Here is a 24,143-nt window from a genome sequence, read left to right on the forward strand (position 1 = left end):
GGGAATATTGAAATCGGATTGAGTTGGCATTGAAGGACTTATCTTACATAAGTTGAACTGCATTCAATATTCGCATTTTGAGGTGGCAAGAACTGCGCAAAAAATATTTCGGGCGGACGCCGGCCATGGCAACAACGCGTCATCGTTAGTTGCGAAAATTTTAACAATTGATACAGCTTCATTAGATAAACAGGAATATTTGGCGGCGCGCGGCCAAAAAAATCAAACACTATTTTGTATATTTTTGTGTGTAACAAACGGCAAGCACGTTTCAAATTCTTTCCCGACTTAAAAGATGATTTTTTTTCTTTGTCTAACTAAAATTAAATTTAATCGTGTTTCCTGAGTTCAATTATAATTTACAAGTTGTTTTTGTCACGTCGATGGTCACGTTTCACGTGAAAACTTAGGTAACGTACGGAAAATCCTCGACTATCCCATAGGAAACCTTTAGTTTATGTAAGTTGTTTTGATCTTTCTGTTATTTCCACGCGCACCGAATCAAGCAAAACACATGTGAATATTTCTAATCCATGACAGTAAACGTGCAACAACTCGTGAACCGTGGGCACGTGTCCGATACGGCCCAGTTTCACCAGCTACTATCCCCTCTTCGTCCTAAATTTCAAATAACGCGCCACTTACTGTATATCTGGTTGCCGAAATTAAAATTAAACATTAATGTCATTTTTGACAGTTGACATTGTGCGGTGTTTAGCGTCAGTCTGTATCTTTTTATTAATTTATTTATAAAAATTATTCTATAAAAGCTACTAAAGTGATATGTAATTTAGCAAATACATCATCAAAACTTTAATTTTGCATAAAACGAAGTTCTAACACAAGAACTGTGTTTGTGTTTTTGTGACAAAATGATGGCCTACGGCCCAAAAAAGGACGGTAGTCCTAACGTGAAATATTTCGAATCACCAGAAACTCTCGCAGCACTAGAACTTGTAAGACAGTGGCTTCAGAAAAATGGGAAAAAGGTGAGATAAAGTAAATGAGGTTATGTTTGCCTGATGATTTAATTGTAGTACCTGCAAGCTGAACCTCTCACCAATAAAAGTCTGTCATTGTTGGTGTTACAACTTATGCAGTTTCAAGAAGATTTTTTGGGGAAAAATGTTCAGAAAACTCCTATGACCAGAATACCTGTGAGGTACTTTTTAGATTTTAAACCTGGAGGGTCACTATGCCACATGCTTTTGGCAGCATATCGTTTTAAAAGTGAACACAATTGGCGACGTTTTGAAATACCTACAGGAAAAGTAAGTCTCGTTAATTCTATAAATTGAACTAAAAGGATAATGTAGAATCTGTCACGATTCTTTCTGTTTTTTCTTAAGAACTGAGTCATACAACCGTTAGTTGATGTACACATTAATATTTTTTTGTAATATCTAGTTGTTAAAGGTGGCTTTCCGGACTGTTTGTCACCATGTAAACAACCTCATAACGGCCGGAGTCCGTTATAGGTGTCCGTTATGAGCAGGAGCGGCCGTTATAAATGACTAAATAACTATAGCAACGTAAATCTAAACTTTATTTTTCAACTTTTTTTACAATTGTTACAATAATTAATGTTTAATGTTAGGGGACACACCTTGAATTAATCGAAATCCGTATGCCACTAGCAGATGTAGACGATATCGAAGATGATGCTTCAGAATTTTAACACCAACACAAGCGCAAGTTTGCAGGGAATAACTATGACTTCACTTGCTCTGCGGCCATCCGGACATCGGGAATATCTTGATCGCGATTTTTTATTCATTTCAGTCGTTTATTTTCAATGGAAAGTTAAGTGTTGAACAAATCTGACAAACAACATTGAAACAATTTTTTTTTCACAAACAACGGTTGACATGACGACGTCCTCTGCACACTTATTATTCATTCGGTTTTTTCGATGGCGTTGAAAAAAATGTATTTAAAAAAGATAATTGTGAACGAATCGTAGAGATATTACAAAAACTATTCTACAATACACGTCCGTTAGGGCCTTTACAGCCGCGCCAGTATTATTCGACTCGCTCTGCGAGCTCGTCTCACAAAATCTCTGGCTCGACAGTAAAGGCTATCCTAACGGACTTCTACTGTAAAATACTATTACAAATTGCTTATTAGGTAAATTTGTTAACACTATTCAATTCCGAAATGGTCAGCCTACTTTCAACGCTTCCTAAGTCTAAGATCTTTGAGTTTTTGATCTTTTCTTATCCTGAGTCCAAGCATTAGACATCTCATTAAACTCTAAAGAGTTCTGGTCATTCCAATTCATTTAAGTGGTTCCTAGAAAGAATGTATACAATGTGGTAAAGTAAAAAACAAAATTTATAATTACGTTATTTAATGTTTTCAAGCAAAACGCTCGCACAGGTCGATTTTATTTATAAAAATGCCATCTTGTGACATGCAAATGACAAATTACGCGAAACGAGCACTTCACGTACCTAAAACAGGCCGCGAAATCCAATTTGACGGCCGTAACAGTAAACGTCAATCAAATCTGACAGACAAAACTTTTTCAGTTCCCGTTTTTTTTTTTTTTTTTTTGAAGCCAACTGTACTTATTTTGACAGTGATTTGCTTTAACGATTCAGGAACTAGAAAATGTCAAAATTTCAAACTTCTCACTAAATGCCGTTTTAGGTACAATCAATTGAACCTGTTAGACATTGCTAAATTTTAGGAAAAATCAACAGGTGGTGTTTCAATAGAGATGGCAGATCCTATACATTACATGTTACATTACAGCAAGGCGGTCTCTATTTTAATAGGCCAGGACACTGGCTGTGTTGCCAAATTTCTTAGTGGGCCGTTCCATAGCATCTTGACTTTCAAAAATATTGGCACTTCTATACAGGGTGTTTTCGAAGTTGAGGCGTTCCCTTTAACATGTGATAGTATGCGTTGTTCTAACTAAACAATTGCTATCTTATAAAAGAGGATACACATAATTACTTTGACTTGGACACCTGATATACTTTGACTGAAGTAAAATTGCAATACGAGAATTAGAAAAATCTTTCAGTGATGATTGACAGACAGCTGACAATGACGAAATAGTGAGTGATCACAAAACTTCAAAACTAGTACCTAACTTTTTTTATAGGTTGGCGAAGCAACGTTGCAGACGTTAGTGGGCCATTCCACAGACCACTTTCTGAAGTCGGTGTCACGGCCTGTTAAAATAGAGACCGCCCTGATTACAGGCTTGGTTCGCGTAGTCTGTACGCGCCTAAGACTGGCGTTTAGATTTTTCCCCAAAATTGATATTTGACTTTCTACTAAAATCTATTCCATTTAAGAATGCAATAGATGTCGCTTTGAATGGAAAACGTTTAAGGTACTATATCTTTAGAAGGTAGCGCCATTCCGCTCCACAATTTTTCGCCTCGAAATTAAAAGAGAGGACATTATCGATAAATCCCGTGAGTGTGACAAAGATAGAAATACACAATTTTACGGGATTTTTGTATCGTGTCAAAACAGATTAACTTAACATTGCTCGAAATTAAAAGAGAGTGAGATATATCCTGCACCGTTTGGCGTTCGCTGAACATACAATGTAAAATGGCTATGGTCAGTTCTAAAATGGACAAGTCAATTCATTTGAAATAGGCAACCAAACTTACAGATTCACGAATCCTTTGTTCAGTAAAATAAAAAACTCACGGTATAGTACGCCACTGAACAAAGTTTTATTTAATCTAGACCAAAACACAAGACGTTTTATGGCACCAGAAATTCGTTCACATTTCGATGGCGCCGATGGTGCAATGGCCGGCAAAAAAACTAGCCATCACTTTTCTGTCACGTCAAAATCCAAATGTGTAATTAATGCTTTAATGACACTGACATTTAAGTGATGGATAACTTTTTTTGCCGGCTACCGTACAAGATCATAAACATAATAGTATTTACACAGGGTTATTCACGTAAGATGACGAGCCTGACTAGGTAAAAATGCAACCCAAAATTCACATTACAAAGCATTCATTGTGGTTTGGTATTTAAAAATTCAATCAGGAATCCAAGTAGGTATTCTATTAATTTGAAAGGTATATCTGTCATTGTATTTTTCGTTCATTTTTAGTATTTGAAAAGGTTTTCGAACGATAACAGAACCGATATGATCCTACTTACCCATTACTTTTGTGTTTAATTGCTTATTATTATTAAGTCATACTTTGTTGAGAGAGGTATTTTTCTGTCAGAACTTGACATTAAAAGCTGTCTATGTTTTATGTGCATTATGATAATGCCGAATAATGTAATATGGACGAGATTGCTTTGTGAATTGTCTTTTGGGTTGCATTTTTACCTGGTCAGGCTCGTCATCCTACGTGAATAATCCTGTACAGTCAGTTGCAAAAAAATCGAGTACATCATAAATATCAAGAGCACTGAATTTGCCTGTTTTTAACATATGTAAATCAGGCTTTTCTGACTTTTAATGGCCTGCTTTTTCAAATAGGTTATGTATGACACAAGGAATGTCGTTATGTCTGACGTAAGAAATGAAAAGTTTTGACATTTTGCTTGTCTCGGTAACATCAAAATTGATAACAAAAAGAATGAATTAAACTATAGACATTTTTATGTACTCGATTTTTTTGCAACCGACTGTATTTATACAGACTAATTCACATAACTTTCCGACCCTTATGAAATTTAAATGCAGCCAATAATACGTTATTCAGTGATAACTTGATACCTTTATTTACTATTAAATCTGGACACTCTTGACATTTTTGACAATCAGTTGACAGTGTCGATACGATAATGATATATGATGAATTGATAAGTCAGTTTCTTAAATAAAAAAAAATATTGCCGATTATTGCCATTTTTAAATTTTTATAAATGAGACTTTTGTGAGGGATATCTAAACCATACAATATGTAATTCATGTTTTTGGATCAAGTTATTAATGAAAAACGTATTGCTGACTGCATTTAAATTTCGTTAGGGTCGGAAAGTTATGTGAATCAGTGTGTACCATGGACCTAGTATTAGTTAATACTACCTCCATGGTCTGTACAGTCGCGAGCAATAAATTTTGGTCGTCAAGGTCATTCTTTGACGCAATCGAAAATGCTCCATTGTAGAACAGTCGTAAGTATCATAACCTATCATCATGTTGTATGACATTAATTGTCATTTTTTTCTCACTTTTTTTGACTGATTATGTCCATGTCAACAAAATGTCAAAAAATTAATTAATTAGGTACTGTTAATTAATGTCATACAACATGATGATAGGTTATGATATTTACGACCGTTTTACAATGGACCATCAAGGCATGATTTTGACGACCATTTTTTTTTTGCTTGCGACAGTACTATCGCGGCCAAAATACTTTGGTAGTCAATGTGACATTAATGACATTCAATTGTAAAGCAAACTTTAGGATGTTAATAGTTATTTATTTAACGAGTTCGTGTGTAATTTTGGCTTTTTTTGGCATGAGTGGACCAGTTTAAAACTCGAATGAAACGAGAGTTTTAAAGGTCCACGAGTGCCAAAAAAGCCCAAATTACACAAGAACGAGTTGAATACAACGTTTTTTTGTTCGACGAGCCCCTTAAAGGCTCCAAATCGCTAAAAATCTTTAAAATTAGCTTGACGTTTCGTTTTGACAAGTTGTCAAATTTATCAAAATCCGTTCACACAGGAGAAAATTCTCACATTCTGACAGTGTCGAACAAAAAACCTTATTTTTTTACTACTGTCAAAATTATTTTAATCTATCAGTGTCATACGGAGGCAGGGTTCAAAAGCAAAAGATCAACATGGTCGCGGTTTAGACAACCTTCAGAAGCAAGTAAGACGATTCTATATTTATCAAAAACTGAAGGTGCCATATTTTTGACAAGAATAATTTGAAATTGTCATGTATATTGACATTAATACTTGATTTACATTTGAAGTGTCAAAAATTGACGACCAAAGTATTTTGGCCGCGATAGTACATACTATGCCGGCCAAAAAATTTTGGCCGTCATTGTCTGTCAATTCAAAAAAAAAAATTGTAATCCGTACTTTATTGTCATCATGATTACCGTCTTGATTATGAACGTTATTTTTTGGGTGGTAAATTTCAAAATTCAAAATTATTTTGTCATTTCTACTACACAGAACGTTTACCTCAGGTTATCTATGTACGATTGCTCTAATTTTGTTCATTCATGTCGGATTTTTGGAATATCTGAGCTTCAAACAGTTTAAATTGATTGTCAAAATGACAAGAATCGAAAGTAGGGTTACGATTCCTAAAGGTTTATTTACACTTTTCTTGAATGTCAAGAAAGTGACGGCCAAAATTTTGTGGCCGCCATAGTACATACAGAAAAGTGAATTAAATAAGATAAAAGCTATGATACTGTATTTTCTGTTTTTATGTCAGTAACTGAAATATGTTCCTAATTTTATATTTTTATTGTCCCACAGAGCACTGGAAAGTTAGAGCGAGTGTTTGAAATGTTCAAGTGCTTGGAAAAAGTTCTAATACAAAATAGGTTCTATACGGTACCAGTTGTATATATCAGACCCGAAATCGAAAAGACTCTTGCTGCTAAGTTACGAGAAATTGTTTGCAGAAAATTTGCACAGCTTGCCGAAACTGAAGAAATGGCAACTCACATTTGTTACTCACCTGTCGATCCTGTAGAAGAAGAGTATGGACGTCCAGTATTCAAACGCGAGAAAATGGTGATGATGCATTGGTATTACTTCCCAAATTCGTACGACACTTGGATCAGTTTAGATATATCAAGTGAAGGTTTAAGTAACGACGTTCCGAGTCCAAAAACCGACCCATGGCGAATTGCTTGTTCGTGGTTGCTGGAAACTGATCACTATAATGAATGGATGTCCGAAGAAGATTATGAAGTAACTGAATTAGGACACAAGAAAATACATCCGTTGCGGATGTCAGTTGAAGACGTTATGAATCCGTCGAACGATGATAGGTCGAAGAAAAAACAAAAAAGAAAGCGATCACCTTCACCACCGTCTAAAGTTGGAAAGCGGAAAAGTGGACGTAGTCCAGCTATTGGAAAGAAACAAAGACCTGATGAAATGGAGGCTGAAGATCTAACTAAAGACATGGAAGAACCAACTCCAGAACCCAACATAGTAGAAGTGAATTCATCTATGCCCAATCAAAACAGTAAAAAAGACCACGAGTTGCAACCTTTAAAAGGAGGTTCAGTAACAGACTTGGAAGAATCGGAAGAAAGAGGAGAAGATTCACAAAACGGTAAAAATAGCGACAGCAACACTCAAGATGACGGACAGGAAGACAACGTTACTGAACAAACTCATCACATCATTATCCCATCATACTCGGCATGGTTTGATTACAATGCCATACATGAAGTCGAAAAAAGGGCGTTGCCTGAATTTTTCAATGGCAGGAACAAATCTAAAACTCCTGAAATCTATCTGGCCTATAGAAATTTCATGGTCGATACGTACAGACTGAACCCCACCGAGTACATTACGAGTACGGCTTGTCGACGAAATTTGGCAGGAGACGTTTGCGCTATCATGCGGGTACATGCTTTCCTGGAACAATGGGGATTAATCAACTATCAAGTCGACACAGATTCTAGACCCACTCCGATGGGCCCACCACCCACTTCTCATTTTCACATCTTGTCAGACACTCCTTCAGGTTTACAGCCTGTCAATCCCCCCAAAACTCAACAGCCAAGTGCCGCAAAAACTTTGCTCGACTTGGATAGATCGCAGGATATTAAAAAGGGAGACGGTAGCGATCAGATGTCCAATTTTGGACTGAAACTTGATCAATACGCCAAAAAACCGGCCGCTTTGAGAAATAAAAGTGCCGCTTCTTTAACCAGGGATTGGACGGAACAAGAGACCCTACTGTTGCTGGAAGGGCTGGAAATGTACAAAGATGATTGGAATAAAGTGTGTGAACACGTAGGATCCAGAACCCAAGACGAGTGTATTCTCCATTTCTTGCGTTTACCGATTGAAGATCCGTATTTAGAAGATCCGGAAGCTGGAGGCGCGCTAGGTCCTTTAGCTTACCAACCGATACCATTTAGTAAAGCAGGCAATCCAATAATGTCCACGGTAGCATTTCTTGCTTCAATAGTAGATCCTCGTGTGGCTGCTGCAGCCGCTAAATCCGCAATGAACGAGTTCGCCAGCATAAAAGACGAAGTCCCAGCTGCAGTAATGGATGCTCATTTGAAGAACGTCGAGGCCTCCTCGGCTGAAGGCAAGTACGATCCAGCAGCCAATTTAGCCCTGACTGGTATCGCTGGTACAGTCCCAGAGAAAGAAGAAGATGAAAAAATTAAAAAAGAACCTGAAAGCAAAGACGAAGAAAAGCCAGAGGAGAAAAAACCAGAAGAGAAAGAGGAAAAGGAAGATAAAACCATTAAAACTGAAACGCCCGTGGAACCTGTCAAAACTGAGAAACCCGATCAACCTGAAACTAAACTGGAGAGGACGGTTAAAGACAGTGAAATGCAAAGTGCCGCGGCTGCTGCTTTAGCGGCTGCGGCCGTGAAAGCCAAGCATTTGGCTGCGGTGGAAGAAAGAAAGATTAAGTCATTAGTTGCGCTATTAGTGGAAACGCAAATGAAAAAATTAGAGATCAAACTGAGGCATTTTGAAGAGTTGGAAACTACGATGGAACGAGAGAGAGAAGGACTCGAATATCAAAGACAGCAATTGATTACTGAACGACAACAATTTCATTTAGAACAGTTGAAAGCTGCCGAATTTAGAGCAAGACAACAAGCTCATCAAAGACTGCAAGCGGATCAAGGACAATGGGCCATGCAACAACCACAAATGACGCATTCAGCGCCACCTAGTGAAGGAGCTCCAACAAGCACACCTACACCTCCCAGTCCACAAGCCGCTGCCGTAGCATCGCCAGCAGCACCTCACCATCATATTTAAAATAAGATATATTACTTTTAAGTAACACTAGTTTATGATCAAGATATAAATTTTTCTTTGTAGGTATATTCGCTTCACAATTTTGGGCTTTTATTTTTATTACAATTATGTATGTGTTTAATTTACAATGACTAATTTTAAATGATTCTTATATTGAAGATGTCCAAAAATTACTTTTTTTTTATAGCTGAAATCGCATTTTATGTTGAGGTGCCACAGAATACAATAAAACACAAGATTATTCAAACAATTTATTTTGCATGTGGCCTAAGTTTAAGTAAATCAAATTACATTGAATTAAACTTACAAATACTTGGATTCTGTTGTCACAATAATTAAGTAAAATAACATTGAAAAATAGTATTTTTATTAAACCGATGTAATTTTGTACACTTCACTTATTTACATTATTTTTACAATACCTCAGATGCAGATGTGTGCATAGCAAAATATATAAGCAAATATCCAGTTACGAATGTAACTTGAAATGATTCTAGTTTTGACAGGGACTATTTTAAACGTTTTACGTTATCTAAGAAAATATTTTGTCAACAATCGTACAAAATTATGATCACTTTTTGACATGAAAAATGCAAATCTGACTATTGAGAACTTTATATACAAAAAAGAAAAATAAAATGACAGTAATAAAAAAAACAGCCCTAGTAATCAAGTAACTTACTCTCATTGGCTCTCTCCTCGGCTCGCGCCTTCATTCGCGTAATAAAAGCAGCCCCCTTATTTTTCCTAAAGTTCTCGTACGGATCGTTCAAATTACACCCGACACCCTTAAACTGGTCTTGCCGATCACGAACGTCCCCCCCAGAAATTGGCGCATCAATCCCTTGTTCGTTAGCCCCTAAACCGCTTCCGCCCCACCCCATTTTCCTCAGCATTTGATGGCCTTTATTGGAAGAATCGATTTCTTGTTTTTCATTTCGCACAAAATTTGGAGCACTGAAAATGCTCTGCTTGTACAATGTTCAAACAGTATAGTGCAACCAACCTGAAATTTAACGTCGGAGGTGGCGGTGATGGTGATCGTCTGATCGGCGACCTAGACAAAGATCGTGAAACACTTCGCCGCCTTCTGCCGCTTCTCGAATGTCTTCTTCTTGGAGTTCTGGGACTCCTAGACCTCGATCTCGATTTGGATCTTGATTTCGAACGACGCCCTCTTGCAGGTGGCGAAGGCGATTTGCTAGTGTATCTCCGTTTCGGCGGCGAGGGTTCTTTTTCCATTGGCAGTATTATTGGACTAGGGCTACGGGATTTCTCACGGAGACCGGCGGCGATTTGGTCTTCTTTCTCGCGTTTCGCATTGTTCTTTGCCTTGTAGTATTCATATAAACCTAGCTTTTCCCAACCTTCACTGTTTTTACAATGTACATAGTTTATAAGAGAAACGACACGACAACATAGTATGGTTATTGAAAAGATTTAAAAAAAAATTGTGTGTGTTATATCAAGGATATTTGAGACAATAATGTGACCTAATTGTCAATGTTTTACCTGTCTCGGGGCCGTTCATGGCTGGGCAGCGAATAAAAGGCTTCCACAGCGGCCAGGAGACGATCGCTAGGGGGCGCTGGTGGTGGCAACCTAATATCTTTAGGATCTAACGGTTTATATGTTGTATCTTCCAACTAGAATAAGTGTGTCAAAAACTATTACATGATCGGACACTTCCACAAATCAGGTTTTTTTACATATTTACAGTCACAATTCTGAGACACCCAACTCGTTAATGGAGACTGCTGTTTTCAATCGAGGTTTAAGTTATTTAAAGACTCCATCATCGTCGCATGTCTCACTTTCAAAATACACATCTTTGACAAATTCTACAATTCAACACTTTTCAAAAATTATTAATACAGAATGTTCGACAGAAAAGGTTAAGTAAAAATAAATTATATGTAAACCGTACATTGACAACCAGAAGATAAATCACATAAAGCATGATATACATAGGGTTATTCTAAATGATTGTAGTCGAAGTAGGCGTGAAAACTGAATGTAAAATTTATGGTTGTCGCTCCACATAAAAAAAAAACATCAAACTGATGCGAATAAGTGAGTAGAGGTAAAGTCAAAACGAAACATGACATCACGTGGTTTGCGCAGAGACGAATGTAGATCAGTTGAATCCAGTTTACGTATATGACAGTGGCAGAGTTTACGCTATAGAGGGTGTTAGGGGAATGTTCTGAAGATGACGATTTTATTAAAGGTTCTACAACAAAAGTAGATGACCTCGGTGTAGAATTTCTTTTGTCAGATGAAGAAAATTGAGTTTTGGTTAAGTTTTTGCCCCTAAACTGACGACTGTATGATACGCCCCTGTCAACGGTAAATTGGAGAACGCGCATCCTAAGCTCCGCCCTGTCATGTTTCGTTTTGACTTTAGCTATACACACCGTTCACACACAGGAGTTAAATTGGGTGCAAAGCAACTCAATATTTCCTTGATATTTCTGGATTCAACAAAAATAAATAAAAATCTCATCACCGCACTTTTCACCTAAAAAATGACAGTGACAGCGACAAAACTGACAGTTCACATGAAAGATTGAAAGCGCGAAAGCGGCAAAAATGTAATCGCATGGGCATGGCCTACTCGACTACAATCATTTAGAACAGGGATGAGCAACCCGCGGCCCGCCACACTTTCTCATGCGGCCCTTTAAAGATTTTATATTTTGACTTTTGAAACTTTTGTTAACCATTGCATAATTCATTAACAGAATCTTTGCGCAAAAATTTTAAATATGCCTAATGTCACTACGCCTGTAATAAAACTTATTAATTTTCTCAAATCTCGAGCGTTAAATCACCGCCAATTTAATGAGTTTTTAAAAGATTTGGGAAGTGAATATGGTGATGTAATTTACAACATAGAAGTGCGTTGGTTGAGTAGAGATGCTATGTTAAAAAGAGTATATAACTTAAAAAATGATATTCAATTGTTTGTGGAAATGAAAGAATATCGATTTCCCCATTTCGAAGATAAAGAATGGATGTGTGATTTTTACCTTTCTCGTCGATATAACTCAGCATTTGAATGACTTAGGCCCGGTTTCTGGAAATATTTTATTTGGCCAGTTAGTTAATTCTCCGATAAATACAAAAATCATGTAATGTGATTGGTCACTTTCTAGCGTTTCTATAGCTACGCTTGATTTAACCGGCCCACAGAGGGGTATTGGACGGTGAAAGTTGATCAAAAGTCGAAAATTTAAAATTAATTTCATATAGTTGGGCAATGTAACCACAAAAAAATACTCTTTTTAAAAAGATTAAATTTGACCCCCCATGCCATTTAAAAAAAATCAAGTTAGCCTGGTATCTTCAAAATAAATGATGTTGAAAAATTGAAAAAATCTTAGATGATAGATTTTAAACACTTCTAACTGTGTGCCAAATTTAAAGGAGCTCTGCTAAACCGTTCTGAAAATATTTAGCTGTATCCATACCTCTAGCGACCCTGTATATTTAAAAATAATTGGTGTGTTTTGGTGATTTTTTTCTTTTTAAGTCACTTCTGTATAGAGGTTAGTACACGTAAAAATTAGAAGTGGGCCTTGGAAGACCTTGGAAATTAGTTTAAAACACACCACTTTTACAACATACGTTATTTATAACTTCCAGTTGCAGTTCCTTTGTGTTAATGGTATTAAAAAAATTATCAAAATGCTTACTGACTCGAGTCCATCACAGAAAACTTTATAAATGAGAGAAACAATAAGGTTCGTCTGGGCGTCCGCCATCGTGCATTTTTTTTTTTTTTTTTGAAACTGGCAAATGACAACATACTTTATCTACTACCCCACTATATGGTTCAACTTAATGAAATTAAATTTTAAATTTTCGACTTTTGATCAACTTTCAGCGTCTAATACTCCTCTGTGCGGCCGTTAAGTTATCGGACCAGAAACCGGGTCTTAAACATGTTTGATAAAATTAATGCTTTTGAAAGCAAACTTAAAATTTGGAACAAACATCTGTTGTCAAACAACATGTCACATTTTGCACACCTAAAAAAAGAAAACCCTTCAGAAACCTGAAAATATGCCCAGCATTTACAAAAATTAATAACGGAATTTGAATCGCAATTTAAAATATTTAGATCAGAAAAAACCTTTCGTAGTTTTAACATTTTTTCTTCCCCATTTAATATAGACGTGGAAACAGTTTCGGATGAGTTACAAATGGAATTAATAGATTTACAAAACGACACGGATTTAAAAAATAAATTTCAAAATGTTGACACATAATTTCTACCAAAAATACATAAGTTTAGAAAAATCCCCACGATTAGGCAAAGCAAATAGTGACACTTTTTGGAAGTACCTATGTTTGCGAACAATTGTTTTCCGCAATGAAAATAATTAAAAGGGATCATCGATCGAGATTAAATGATGTACGGTTAGAAAGCTGCGTGCGAGTTGCTGTGTCGTCTATATCTGCAAATATAGACCAATTGATGACCAAGAAGCAATGCCAAATTTCTCATTGAGTATTTTATTTCGGTAATTTTTATACTAGATTTATTTTGTTAATAAAGATATAATTTGAGTTCATCATTATCATGTTTCTTAAATGCGGCCCGCTCAACATTTTTAAATTTGAAGCTGGCCCGTTGCAAAAAAAGGTTGCTCATCCCTGATTTAGAATAACCTGTACTTCGTCCGGCGAGAGATTGGGAGATTTTAAATTGTAGGCTTGTATCTAACATGTAACACTACAAAATGTACTAGAATACATTAATTAGAGCATAATTTCAGGGCAAAAATGTTACTGCTCGAAGGATATATTTCAAGTTTTACGTGCGCTAGGTACTACCGCGTGATTTTAAATGAATGTGACTTTTTTTCATAGGTTCATAATATTATTGTTGGTTATTCTGCTTTTTAATGTGATATGTAGTTGACATAAACATAGGCGTCCTCGCCTATTTGACACAATTTATTAATACATAAAATGTCAAAATGACGTACAGTCGCGAGCAATAAATTTTGATCGTCAAGGTCATTCTTTGACGCAATTGAAAGTGCTCCATTGTAAAACAGTCGCAAATATCATAACCTACCATCATGTTGAATGACATTGAATGTCATTTTTTTCTCATTTTTTTGACACTTTGTTGACATGGGCATAATCAGGCAGGGAAAATTGTTTAATTTGTGACAATCTAACCAAATTTTGAAATGACATTGACGACCAAAATTTATTGCTCGCGCCAAAATAATTTATGAAAAATGTTCCCAACTTCAGAAAAAAAGTCACAATCATTTAAAATCACCCGGTACTTTCTCTACGTAGAATTTAGCGATTTTTATGTCAACCAAACTCGCTGGAAAAACTTTACATGTACAGGTTATTCACAAAAGGGTAGGAGCATTACATGCATGCCACCCACATTACACTACCGGCGCCATGGTTTTTGTAATGTAAATGTAAAATTTGGGTTGCGTGTTAGGCTAGTACAGCTCGTACTCTTATGTGAATAGCCCTGTATGTATAGGTGAACCGGATGCTTCATTTTGATTTTTCTTTTTCCTAAAGTAGACATATTCACTGTCACGATACGTCATATTGTTGAGCAATTATCAAACTATTACATGGCTTTTTTGGTTTTGGTTTATTATCAGTTTTGGCAAGTTAATTAGTGTTAAAAACGAAACGTAAACAAAAAGAAGAGTTTGCGAAACAGTTTCCCCACTACTATGAAAAGGTCTCTAACAAAGACAACTATAGAACTGAACAGGGACATAACAGAAGATCGTTCCGAAATTTAAATGCAGCCAGTAATACGTTTTACATTCACAACTTGACCAAAAAACATCAATAATTTTAAACTCTTATATGGTTTGGATAGCCCTCACAAAAGTCTCAATTATAAAAATTACAAATGGCAGTAATCGACAGTACTGGCTGCATAAATTTCGTTAGGGTCGGAAAATGATGTGAATCAGTCTGTATTATTAAGATATAAACGAACAGTAGACAGTGATTACAAAAATATATCAGGTCGTGAGGTGTCAAAAACTACTCGAAAATCGTGCAGTACCATCGAAAGGGTGCTTACAAAAGAAAGTCCTAAACACATCTGAGCGTTACTACTCCTGCCAAGCTTACCATAAGTCAGCCTTATTAACTGAAAGTTCAGAGATTGGGTATTAAAGCGCGTAAATGAAAGGCAATTTCTTATTACACTTTTGCACAAAAATCCTGAGCGAAGACAACGTATCACACAAAAGAGCGTCCAAGAAGTCCGGAAAGATTATTGTCATTGAGGACGAGCTTTTGATCCCGCTGACATTCCAGGAATGAAGTACTATCACTGTAGCTGTAAAAACGATGTACATACCAACCGAAATGAAAATAAAATCGAATAAAAAAATGTTTCAAAAAGTCCTTGCAATGGCAAGTTATGGATGAATCCAGGAACGTATCAGAACTTTCCATTTTTTAAGGTACAAGAAGCAGATGATACATTTCAATGAATGCATCAAGAAGAAACTGCTTCCTTTCATTGCTTAACGAGATGTTTTCTTCTGGCCCAACTTAGAAAATTCTCACCACGCAAGTAGAAACATCGAGTTTTCTAAAGTAGAGAAGAACAATGCCCCCAATGTTTCTCTGGCCAGGCCCATTGAAAAATTATGGGCACGAACCCCAGCTACAATTTTCACATCACTCAAAAGAATCGTTAAAAAAGTCAATAAACTGGCCCAAGAGTGTGGCGAAATGTTGATGAAACACACCAGACATAAATTTTGCCAGATTGGGAAAGGAGGGATGTATGTTTCTCTTAAAATTTTCAATTAAAAGGAAGGGTGTATGTTTCTCTTAACATTTTCAATTAATGTTATTATACTATGTGACAAAGAAAGGTAAACACCCCTTCATTGATCTTGGTTTTCTGTTGTCATCCTACGACGTCCGGTGCCCCTAGCCGTGTGTTCACGGCCTTCTTGAGTCCATGCCTGATGATATCTTAAAATGGTGCATACAAATCTGCCAGTTCTTCTAGCAATTTCTCTAACTGACAAACCTGCTTTTCGTAAGCCTACAATCCGCCCTCTTTCACAGTCACTAAGCTGAGAAAGGTGACCAAGTCTACGCACTCGCAGCATTTCTCGCCTTACAAAAATATTTTTCAACAAATTTTTTAAAATTCAAAAGTAAATTTTTTCAATGTAGACAAAATTTCCTTACGCTTGCAATAACCGAACCAGCAGCACAAAAGGCAGAATACTGCATAGATAGGGCTGCAAATTAAATCATTTCTTATCTGACCCAAAACACATTTGCCCGCAAAAATTTATTGAAATAAAACAATAAGTACTGGGATGTTTACCTTTCTTTGTCACGTAGTATATCTATTCTTTATCTACGTCAGGTTTGAGTTAAAAATGTTCACTATTTTCGGAGAATAAAAATCTTAATGAATAATTCGACTTAACTTATCATGCTTTACTAAATATTTATTTTTTTAGCGGTTCCAAACTTTACCCACGTTGTTATTTCAATATTGCTAATATCCACACCATAATTTAATTTTAGATATAAACTAATCAAAACAAGTTGAAAACAAAGATTCTTCAATAGAAAAAAGCGAAGTTGATTCTGTTGATTTCATTGTATATAAAATTGATCAATGCCTATAAGAACAAGGAAAAATGTATTTTTATTGTTCACTTGTCGGCGTAGGCCCTTTCCCTTTTACAAAACAAAATCTTGTTACTATGGAAACAAACAATGACTTATTAGCAGTGTTCGGACAGATTTAGGCGATTTAAGTAGTGGGGGACGATTTCATAAACGTGCGGCACAGTTCTTGCAGGGCGTCGGGCCCAATGTAATTTCACGTTTTAATAATGGTTTGTCTGTTTTTTGAAGCAGTACAAGACTCGACAGATTACCTGGCGTCTTGTGGTGTGAATATTGTTTCCATTATTATTTGATAATTTATTTTTTAATTTAAACCTTGTCGAATTTTATTCAAATAAATTCGCTGAACACTTGGGACGCCACCGGACATTGCTTCCGACTCACGCTGAATAAAAACGGAACAAAAACTCGGCAAAAACCACACAGTCGACCTGTTCAGCAATACCTAAACACCATCGCAAGTCGGATTAACTAGCATTATTTCGTGCGCTAATTGTATTTATAATATGAAACCACATCAATTGTGAGCGATTAGTACTCGGGCTACTTGGTTAGCGTTTTTGCATGCAATTATATTAGGAACTGATTCTCCGCTTCCTACCTAACGCCTATTTGAATCCGATCTCTGCTTATTAGAAATATCACTGTGAAATTTCACTTCAAGAAGTTGAAGCATTGCTTAGAAATTCAATTTGAAAGATAGCATGTCAACCCCAATTGTCTAAATTCATAAATTGGAGTATCGAGCTATCATTAAGTTATGGGGTAAGCAGACTTACGAAGATATGCTCAATACACTTGATCAGTACCCTTCATACGCTACCGCTACCGTGAAAAATTGAATTACATTTATTCAAGAGGGAGATTTTTTGTTGAAGATGAGAAGAGACCAGGAAGATCGATCTCGGTGTCTAGCCCCGAAAATATTGATGCAGTTCATGACATGATATTGGCAGACCGTCGAATTGGGTTGAAACCAAGGAAGTTAACTTCCTTAGCTGAAACACATAGCTGAGACAGTAGAAATTTCGTATGGACGCGGACATGTCCATCACATAGTTCACGTCGATTTAGATTTTTGACAAAATCGATTCCAAAATGCTTGAATGCAGATCAAAAGCGAGCACGTGTCGAATCATCGCGCTCAATCTGTACCCGCCGTTTTGAAGAAAATGCGCCGTGTTGTGACCATGGATAAAACTTGGGTCCATTTTTTTGACCCAGAAACAAAACAGCAGTCGATGGAATGGAAGCATCGTAGTTCTCCAAGACCAAAGAAATTTCGAGTGCAAAAATCAGCTGGGAAAGTTCTTGCTTCAGTTTTTTGGAATATCAGTGGAGTAATTATGATAGATTACCGAGAAAAGGGCCTAACAATAACTGGAACATACTCGTATTATGTATTATTAATTACTAACCATCCTACAAGAGAAAATCAAGGAAAAAAGACGAGGCATGTTACCGAAAGATGTGTTGTTTTTGCAAGTTAATGGAAACTAATCACACATTGCCATGAAAACAATTAGGGATTTAGGGTTCGAATTACTGGAACACTCGCCCTATTCTCCAGATCTAGCCCTCTCGGACTATCAGCTGTTCCCTCAATTGAAAAAAAGTTAAATCTTTTGCAACGAAGACGTAATAGAAGCTGTGGAGGGATAGTTTGCAGAGCAAGACAAATAGTACCTACGGTGTGATCAAGAATGACTGAGTCTATTGGTAATAATGAAATTTGGCAAATTTGAAATTTACCATCATACCCGGCATAACCAAAAATGTTTCTAATGTCATCTCAAGTTAAAAAATCCGGTCAGGGCCAATTATGAGAAAAAAAAAATCAATACTTTTCAATTGTTTCATTGCCAATAGACTCAGTCATTGTTGATCACGCTGTATATTATTATACGAGTTTTATAAGACGCTTGATTGTGACACGAGTTGGATGGGACACGACGAACGCAGTGAGGAGTTCTCCAACAGAACGAGTGTCACAGTGTGTCTTATAAAACGAGTGTAATATGTATACTATTTTTTCTTCTTTGGTCGCATTATTTTGATAAAAACTCAAAAATTTAATTATGAAATAATCCAAGGACATTTGTGTGGCATAACGCATGAGTTATGGCAGCATTTCTGTGAAATTGATGTCAAATTTCAAATGTTTTAATTGTTGACCAAGGAAGTTCCTTGCACTTACGATACCAAAGTAGAAAAACATTTTTTTCTATAATTGATTCAAAAAAATTGAAATTCACGCATAGTTATCCGTGCATGAAGTGGGTCATTTTTTACGTGTATTTTTTTTTGCATTGTTGTAAGATCGAAACCATAGAAACCATACAAAACAGTGTGTGAAATGCGATTTCACGCACACGACTATTTCTGTTTTTCACTTCACGCACTGTTTTTTATTATATTAGTTACCTATAGGGCATTCATTTTAAATGTTGGGTAAAGTTGTAAACTCAAAACACCATAAATTACGAAAGCGGCAAATTTTCATTGTATCGGTACCGTAAAGTGGGAATCCGTCTGTTCGTATCACCATCTTATCGACGAGCAAAAGAAAGAGTAAAACGAGTAAAAAAATATCAAAACACATTTTGTGATCAGTGACCAAAAAAATGTAAAGAGATTGTTGATTTTAAATAATGTATTTGACAAATAATATTACTAAATAAAGAAATAAGAGTAATTAGTAAAGTATCCATTACATGTATCTTTTAAAGTAAGTAAGAAATAAACAATACAATACGTAAACAAATAAAAAATTAATCCTCATCTGAATCAAATTCACTAGATGATTCACCAGTATTGGCAACAAATACTAATGGTTTCACTTGGTCTTCTAAAAGTTGATCTCGATCCCACCATTCTTTAATTTTGGGCCCGAATATATTGAACACAGTTTTAGATTCACTGAGTTTCGGACAAGTGTCAAAGCAGGCAAGTTTTATTACAAAACCCAACATTTAAAATGAATGCTCTATAGCAACATGGTCACTGCATTGAAACTTAAGAGTTCCTTGAAAAATTTGAATTTTTAATTTCAATTTTTTTAATCAATTATAGAAAAAACATTGTTTATATTTCGTGCGTGAAGATGTTTTTGTGTAATGTGATTGATCACTTTTTAACGTTTCTATAGCAACGCTTGATTTAACCAGCCGTTAAGTTATCGGACCGTTCCAGAAACCGGGCCTTAAAGGCTTATACTTTATACTCGACCTTCGTCTCGGCGTAAAAGACCTTTTCATGCACAAAAAACACTCTCTTCCTGCACTTAATATAAATATAACTATTAATTAATTAATTTAGAAAAACACCTGATACAACCGGGCCTAAGTGTATTAATTTAAGAGGAAACTACGTTGAATAATAAAATATTTTGAGTTTCAAATTTTAGTTGCTTCTATCGTAGGCTAAGAATATAAAGTTTGTCCAGCGAGAGATTGGTTGACATAAAAATCACTAAATTCTACGTAGAGAAAGTAGTATCGGGCCTTCAAATAAATATATATTTAGAGTAGGCGTAGGCGACATTCTAATTCTGTTAACAGTGTAAAGATAATTTTTGTAGGTAACCAATTATTCTCCGGAGTTACACAGGTTGCATAGTAAGCTTTTTCCCAATTTCATATTGTCATATTCTGTAGAGGGTGAAATAGGGAGAATGCACTACAAAAATTAAAAATATTTTCTAACTTAATTTTATTTCGTTAAATGTCAGATGTTTTTTGTGTCATTTTCTACGCTGGAAAAATGTTGCAAACAACTGAATTTCCATAGGTTGCTTAAATATAAATTTATTTGAAGGCCCGTTACTATGGCGGACAATAAATTTAGACCGGCAAACTTCTGACATTTCAAAAAAGTCAATGCAAGCGACCATTTATTGTCATTATGACTGATGTGTCAGTTTGTCAAACTGAAGGTTTTCAAGCTGTTTGGCGTTTCCTTCGCCTTTTTCGTAACTTACAGATCATGACGCACTAGCGTAACTGATTTGTAGTAGCACTTCTCTCTAGTGCACGCTTCTTTTCCCAATTTTAATTTTGATTATCGCTGTCACGATGACAAGAATGACAAAAATCGAAAATGGGGTTAGTTGAACATAATGCCAGCTTCACATTTTGATGTCAACTCAATGACAGGCCGGCCTAAATTTATTGTCCGCCATAGTACAATGGCCGGCACAAAAAGTTAGCCATCATTTAAATGTCAGTGTCAAAAAAGCATTAATTACTCATTTGAATTTTGACGTGACACAAAAGTGATGGCTAATTTTTTTTGCCGGCCATTGTACCTAGCGCACGTAAAATTTGAAATACAGGGTGTCCCAAAAATAACGGACTAACTACTTACTACCGTATCCAGGATGTTTAAATGTACACGAAAAAAATATGGAAAAAATTTTTCAGACAAAAAAATAAATTATTATTATTTTTATTATTAACGGTAATACAATTTAAACAAAGATGTACTCGTACATCATTACCTTGCAATGTTACCGTAGTGGATTTAAAATATTTTTTTCGATTTCCAAAGCTTCTAAATTCACTATTGTGCAGGATTAGATATTGATAGTGAATAATCCTGTACTTTGTGATAATATGTACGATTCGAGGTAGCTGTCATGACAATTTAATACATATATTTCAAAATAATTTTCCTGTTAAGTGCCACATTCAAGGACCGCCCAATCAGTAAATAAGTCCAATAGAATTTTTTAAACATTTTTCTGACGTTTACGGTAGTCTCTTCTACACCGTAGTGCACCGTTAGTCCGCTATTTTTTGGACACCCTGTATATCCTTCAAGCAGTAACATTTTTGTCCTGAAATTATGCTCTAATTAATGTACGAGTATGTATTCTAGTGCATTTTGTAGTGTTGGGTTAATTTTATAGAATTTAAAATCTCCCAATCTCCCTGGGCGAAGTATATCAATACCGCCTCGTAAACGTTTATTGTGAACATGAACAATGATTCGTTTAATGATTGTTCCATAATAACTCACTAAACTGTTGACTTCTAAATCCATCCGAGATTGCAGTAGCACTTAATGACATTTTTTCAAAAAATGCCCTTATCAGTGAACATTCTGTATATTTCATCTAAGGCATCCAACTTAAATCATCAATGAAGTTTGCTCGTTCTTACATCTGCGAGATATAATAGCCTTTCAGACTTATAATACGCCGTTGCATTTAATATTTAAGTTTGATGCAATTTCTTTTTAAATTTATTGTAAATAACTATACGAGTATGTTCTTTCTTAAATCATATATATGTATATTAAAATTTACTACAAATTCATCAATGATTTAAACTGGACCTGACCTGATCCAACATAAGATAATCACTTGGCATACAAATTACTTCGACAGTAATGTCAAGCATTAACTCGTTTTGTCGTTCATTAAATTAGATACTTTTGGAAAACCACCAACATTACGTTTTCACATTTAAAATATAACGATTTTTCTACTTCCACTTCAATAGTAAAAAAAATTAACTAAATCATGAATAAATTTAAACCTGTACAAAATTCATACCTTAATCAGGGGCACCATGAGTCCAGCAGGCAGATCATAGTATGGCGCTGTCGGCATTAATTCTTCAACAACTGGAGGTTCCGGATTTGGAACAAATCCTGGAGGTGGTTTAGAAAAATCAGGAAAAACACCAGGAGGCGGGAAGAATCCTGGGGGTGGTTGTGAAAACGGATGATTGTCCATTCCATTACTTGGTAAATGTACCAAACTCGGTGAATTTGGAGACTGGCCCAATGGCGGTGGTGGATGCGTTGTCAGATTCGGTGGCGGTATTGACGGATTTATCGGAAGAAAATCACTTGGTTGCTGATTTGGAGGTGGATTCATTGTTTGAATTGGAAAACTCTGATTATTAGTTTGATTTTGAGCAGCAGCATTGTTCTGCTGACTCAAACTCTGAATAGTCTGTTGTAAACTAGCTTGAATAGTCTCTAATGGTATTATGTTTGTATTCTGGATTGGCGGTGGTGGCTGTTGTTGTTGTTGTTGCTGTTGTTCAATTGCCTGTTTCTGTTGTTGTAAATCAGCAATCTGTTGCATAGCATGGCAAACGAAAGCTTGATGTTGTGCCTGATAACTATCATAGGTTGCTTTGGTTTGCTGAGCCAAAGTCGCAATTTCCGCAGCATATTTCATCATCTGGTGAGACTGATACTGTTGGTAGCTTTGAGTTGGTTGGCGCATTTTCTCAACAGTATTTGGATCTAAATAATTTGCTTTTGATTCCCATAATTTTAACAACTTTTCCAATTTTGCTCTTTGTTCTTCTGTTGCACTAATGTGAGCATTACAGAACATTGGGACAACCACTGACTCTAAAGCTTCTTTTAAATCATTTGCATTTTTTCTAGCACTATATAATATGAATTAAAAAAAAATCAAACATTATTTATTCACCAACTTGCTTACCAATGATGCAAGAGATCGTTGACCAAATAAATTACATGTAATTTTTGGGAGAAAACAGAGGCCTCAATCACTCTATAATATAAAATATGTATAAAAATTAACAAAATATATTTTCACTATCAAGGAAATAATTAAAATTTATTTCAGAAAAATATCTTACTTGAATAGTAAAGTGTGAACAATGCAGTAAGCTTTTTCTTTGTTACTAGCATGCTGCAAGAACCATGATTTTCCATTACTTATACTATCTTTTGTGCAACTTTCTATGATAGGCTGTAGAATACTGTAGATGTCTTGAAGATTTATATCACAATTGTCAGCTTCTTTTTGTAAAGCACCGGCTTCACACTTTGCCACAACTGCTTCTGCTTGAGCTTGTTGCTGTTGTAAAAGTACTGTATGTTGAGCAGATAAATTCTGTTCACTTTGTTTAATCTGTTCCTTTAAACTATCTTGCTGCAATGTTAACTGATCAATCTCTGAATTATGCATTGTTGAAGGAGAATTCCAGTTGTTTGGACTATTTTCAATGATTCCTTGCTGCTTTAAAACTAAAACAATAATCCATTTCAAGACAAGCAAGAATTAATAAAGTTGCTTCAATACCTGTTTGCTCTGTTGTCACTTTGTACTGATAATAATTAAAATATTCGCCACCATATAAAAATTGGAATTTTGGATTTCCTTTTTGTTTATTTTTAGTCATCTGTTCAAATTCTGGCCCATTTCTAGCAACAAATTGGGCTAGTTTGTCAATTATATTTCTTAATTCAGTATCTAACAACAAAACATAACCTCATTTATGCTTTTTCGCTCGGAATTAAATATATTTTTATAATAAAAGTCAACTCACCCTGCGGGGGCTGCGGCAAATCCATTATATGTTTAATTCAAAACATGGTTTAAGTTACAAACATTAATATTTTTAGAAATACGAGCTTATTTGAAAATTGGCAAAAGCTTCCCAAAAAAATGCACCATCGACGACAAACAGTCAAGCCAACACAAAAAGAGTCTATGACAAAAAGCATTGAATTGAATTGT

The 24,143-nt window shown here is 35.7% G+C and overlaps 2 protein-coding genes across 3 annotated transcripts; one reads left to right on the forward strand and one right to left on the reverse strand.

The window, feature by feature from the left end:
- Positions 1-674: 674 nt before the first annotated feature.
- mor (SWI/SNF- related protein mor) lies at positions 675-9,353 on the forward strand. The gene is made up of 3 exons (XM_069041612.1): positions 675-989; positions 1,038-1,271; positions 6,461-9,353. The coding sequence occupies exons 1-3, from the start codon at positions 873-875 to the stop codon at positions 8,954-8,956; spliced, it is 2,847 nt and encodes a 948-aa protein (XP_068897713.1). The 5' UTR covers positions 675-872; the 3' UTR covers positions 8,957-9,353.
- Positions 9,302-24,143, reverse strand: scaf6 (SR-related CTD associated factor 6). Of its 2 annotated transcripts, none has more exons than XM_069041623.1 (8): positions 23,953-24,143; positions 23,706-23,876; positions 23,260-23,650; positions 23,100-23,171; positions 22,191-23,043; positions 10,469-10,602; positions 9,963-10,328; positions 9,302-9,913 (listed from the first exon to the last, which is right to left on the reverse strand). In XM_069041623.1, exons 1-8 carry the CDS (start codon positions 23,975-23,977, stop codon positions 9,619-9,621), a joined length of 2,307 nt encoding a protein of 768 aa, XP_068897724.1. In that variant the 5' UTR covers positions 23,978-24,143; the 3' UTR covers positions 9,302-9,618. The 2 variants fall into 2 exon arrangements, with proteins under 2 accessions (XP_068897724.1, XP_068897725.1); XM_069041624.1 differs by having other exon boundaries at positions 23,706-23,827; positions 23,953-24,141.

This window comes from Tenebrio molitor, chromosome 3 (assembly GCF_963966145.1).
Source record: "Tenebrio molitor chromosome 3, icTenMoli1.1, whole genome shotgun sequence".
Lineage (NCBI taxonomy): Eukaryota > Metazoa > Arthropoda > Insecta > Coleoptera > Tenebrionidae > Tenebrio > Tenebrio molitor.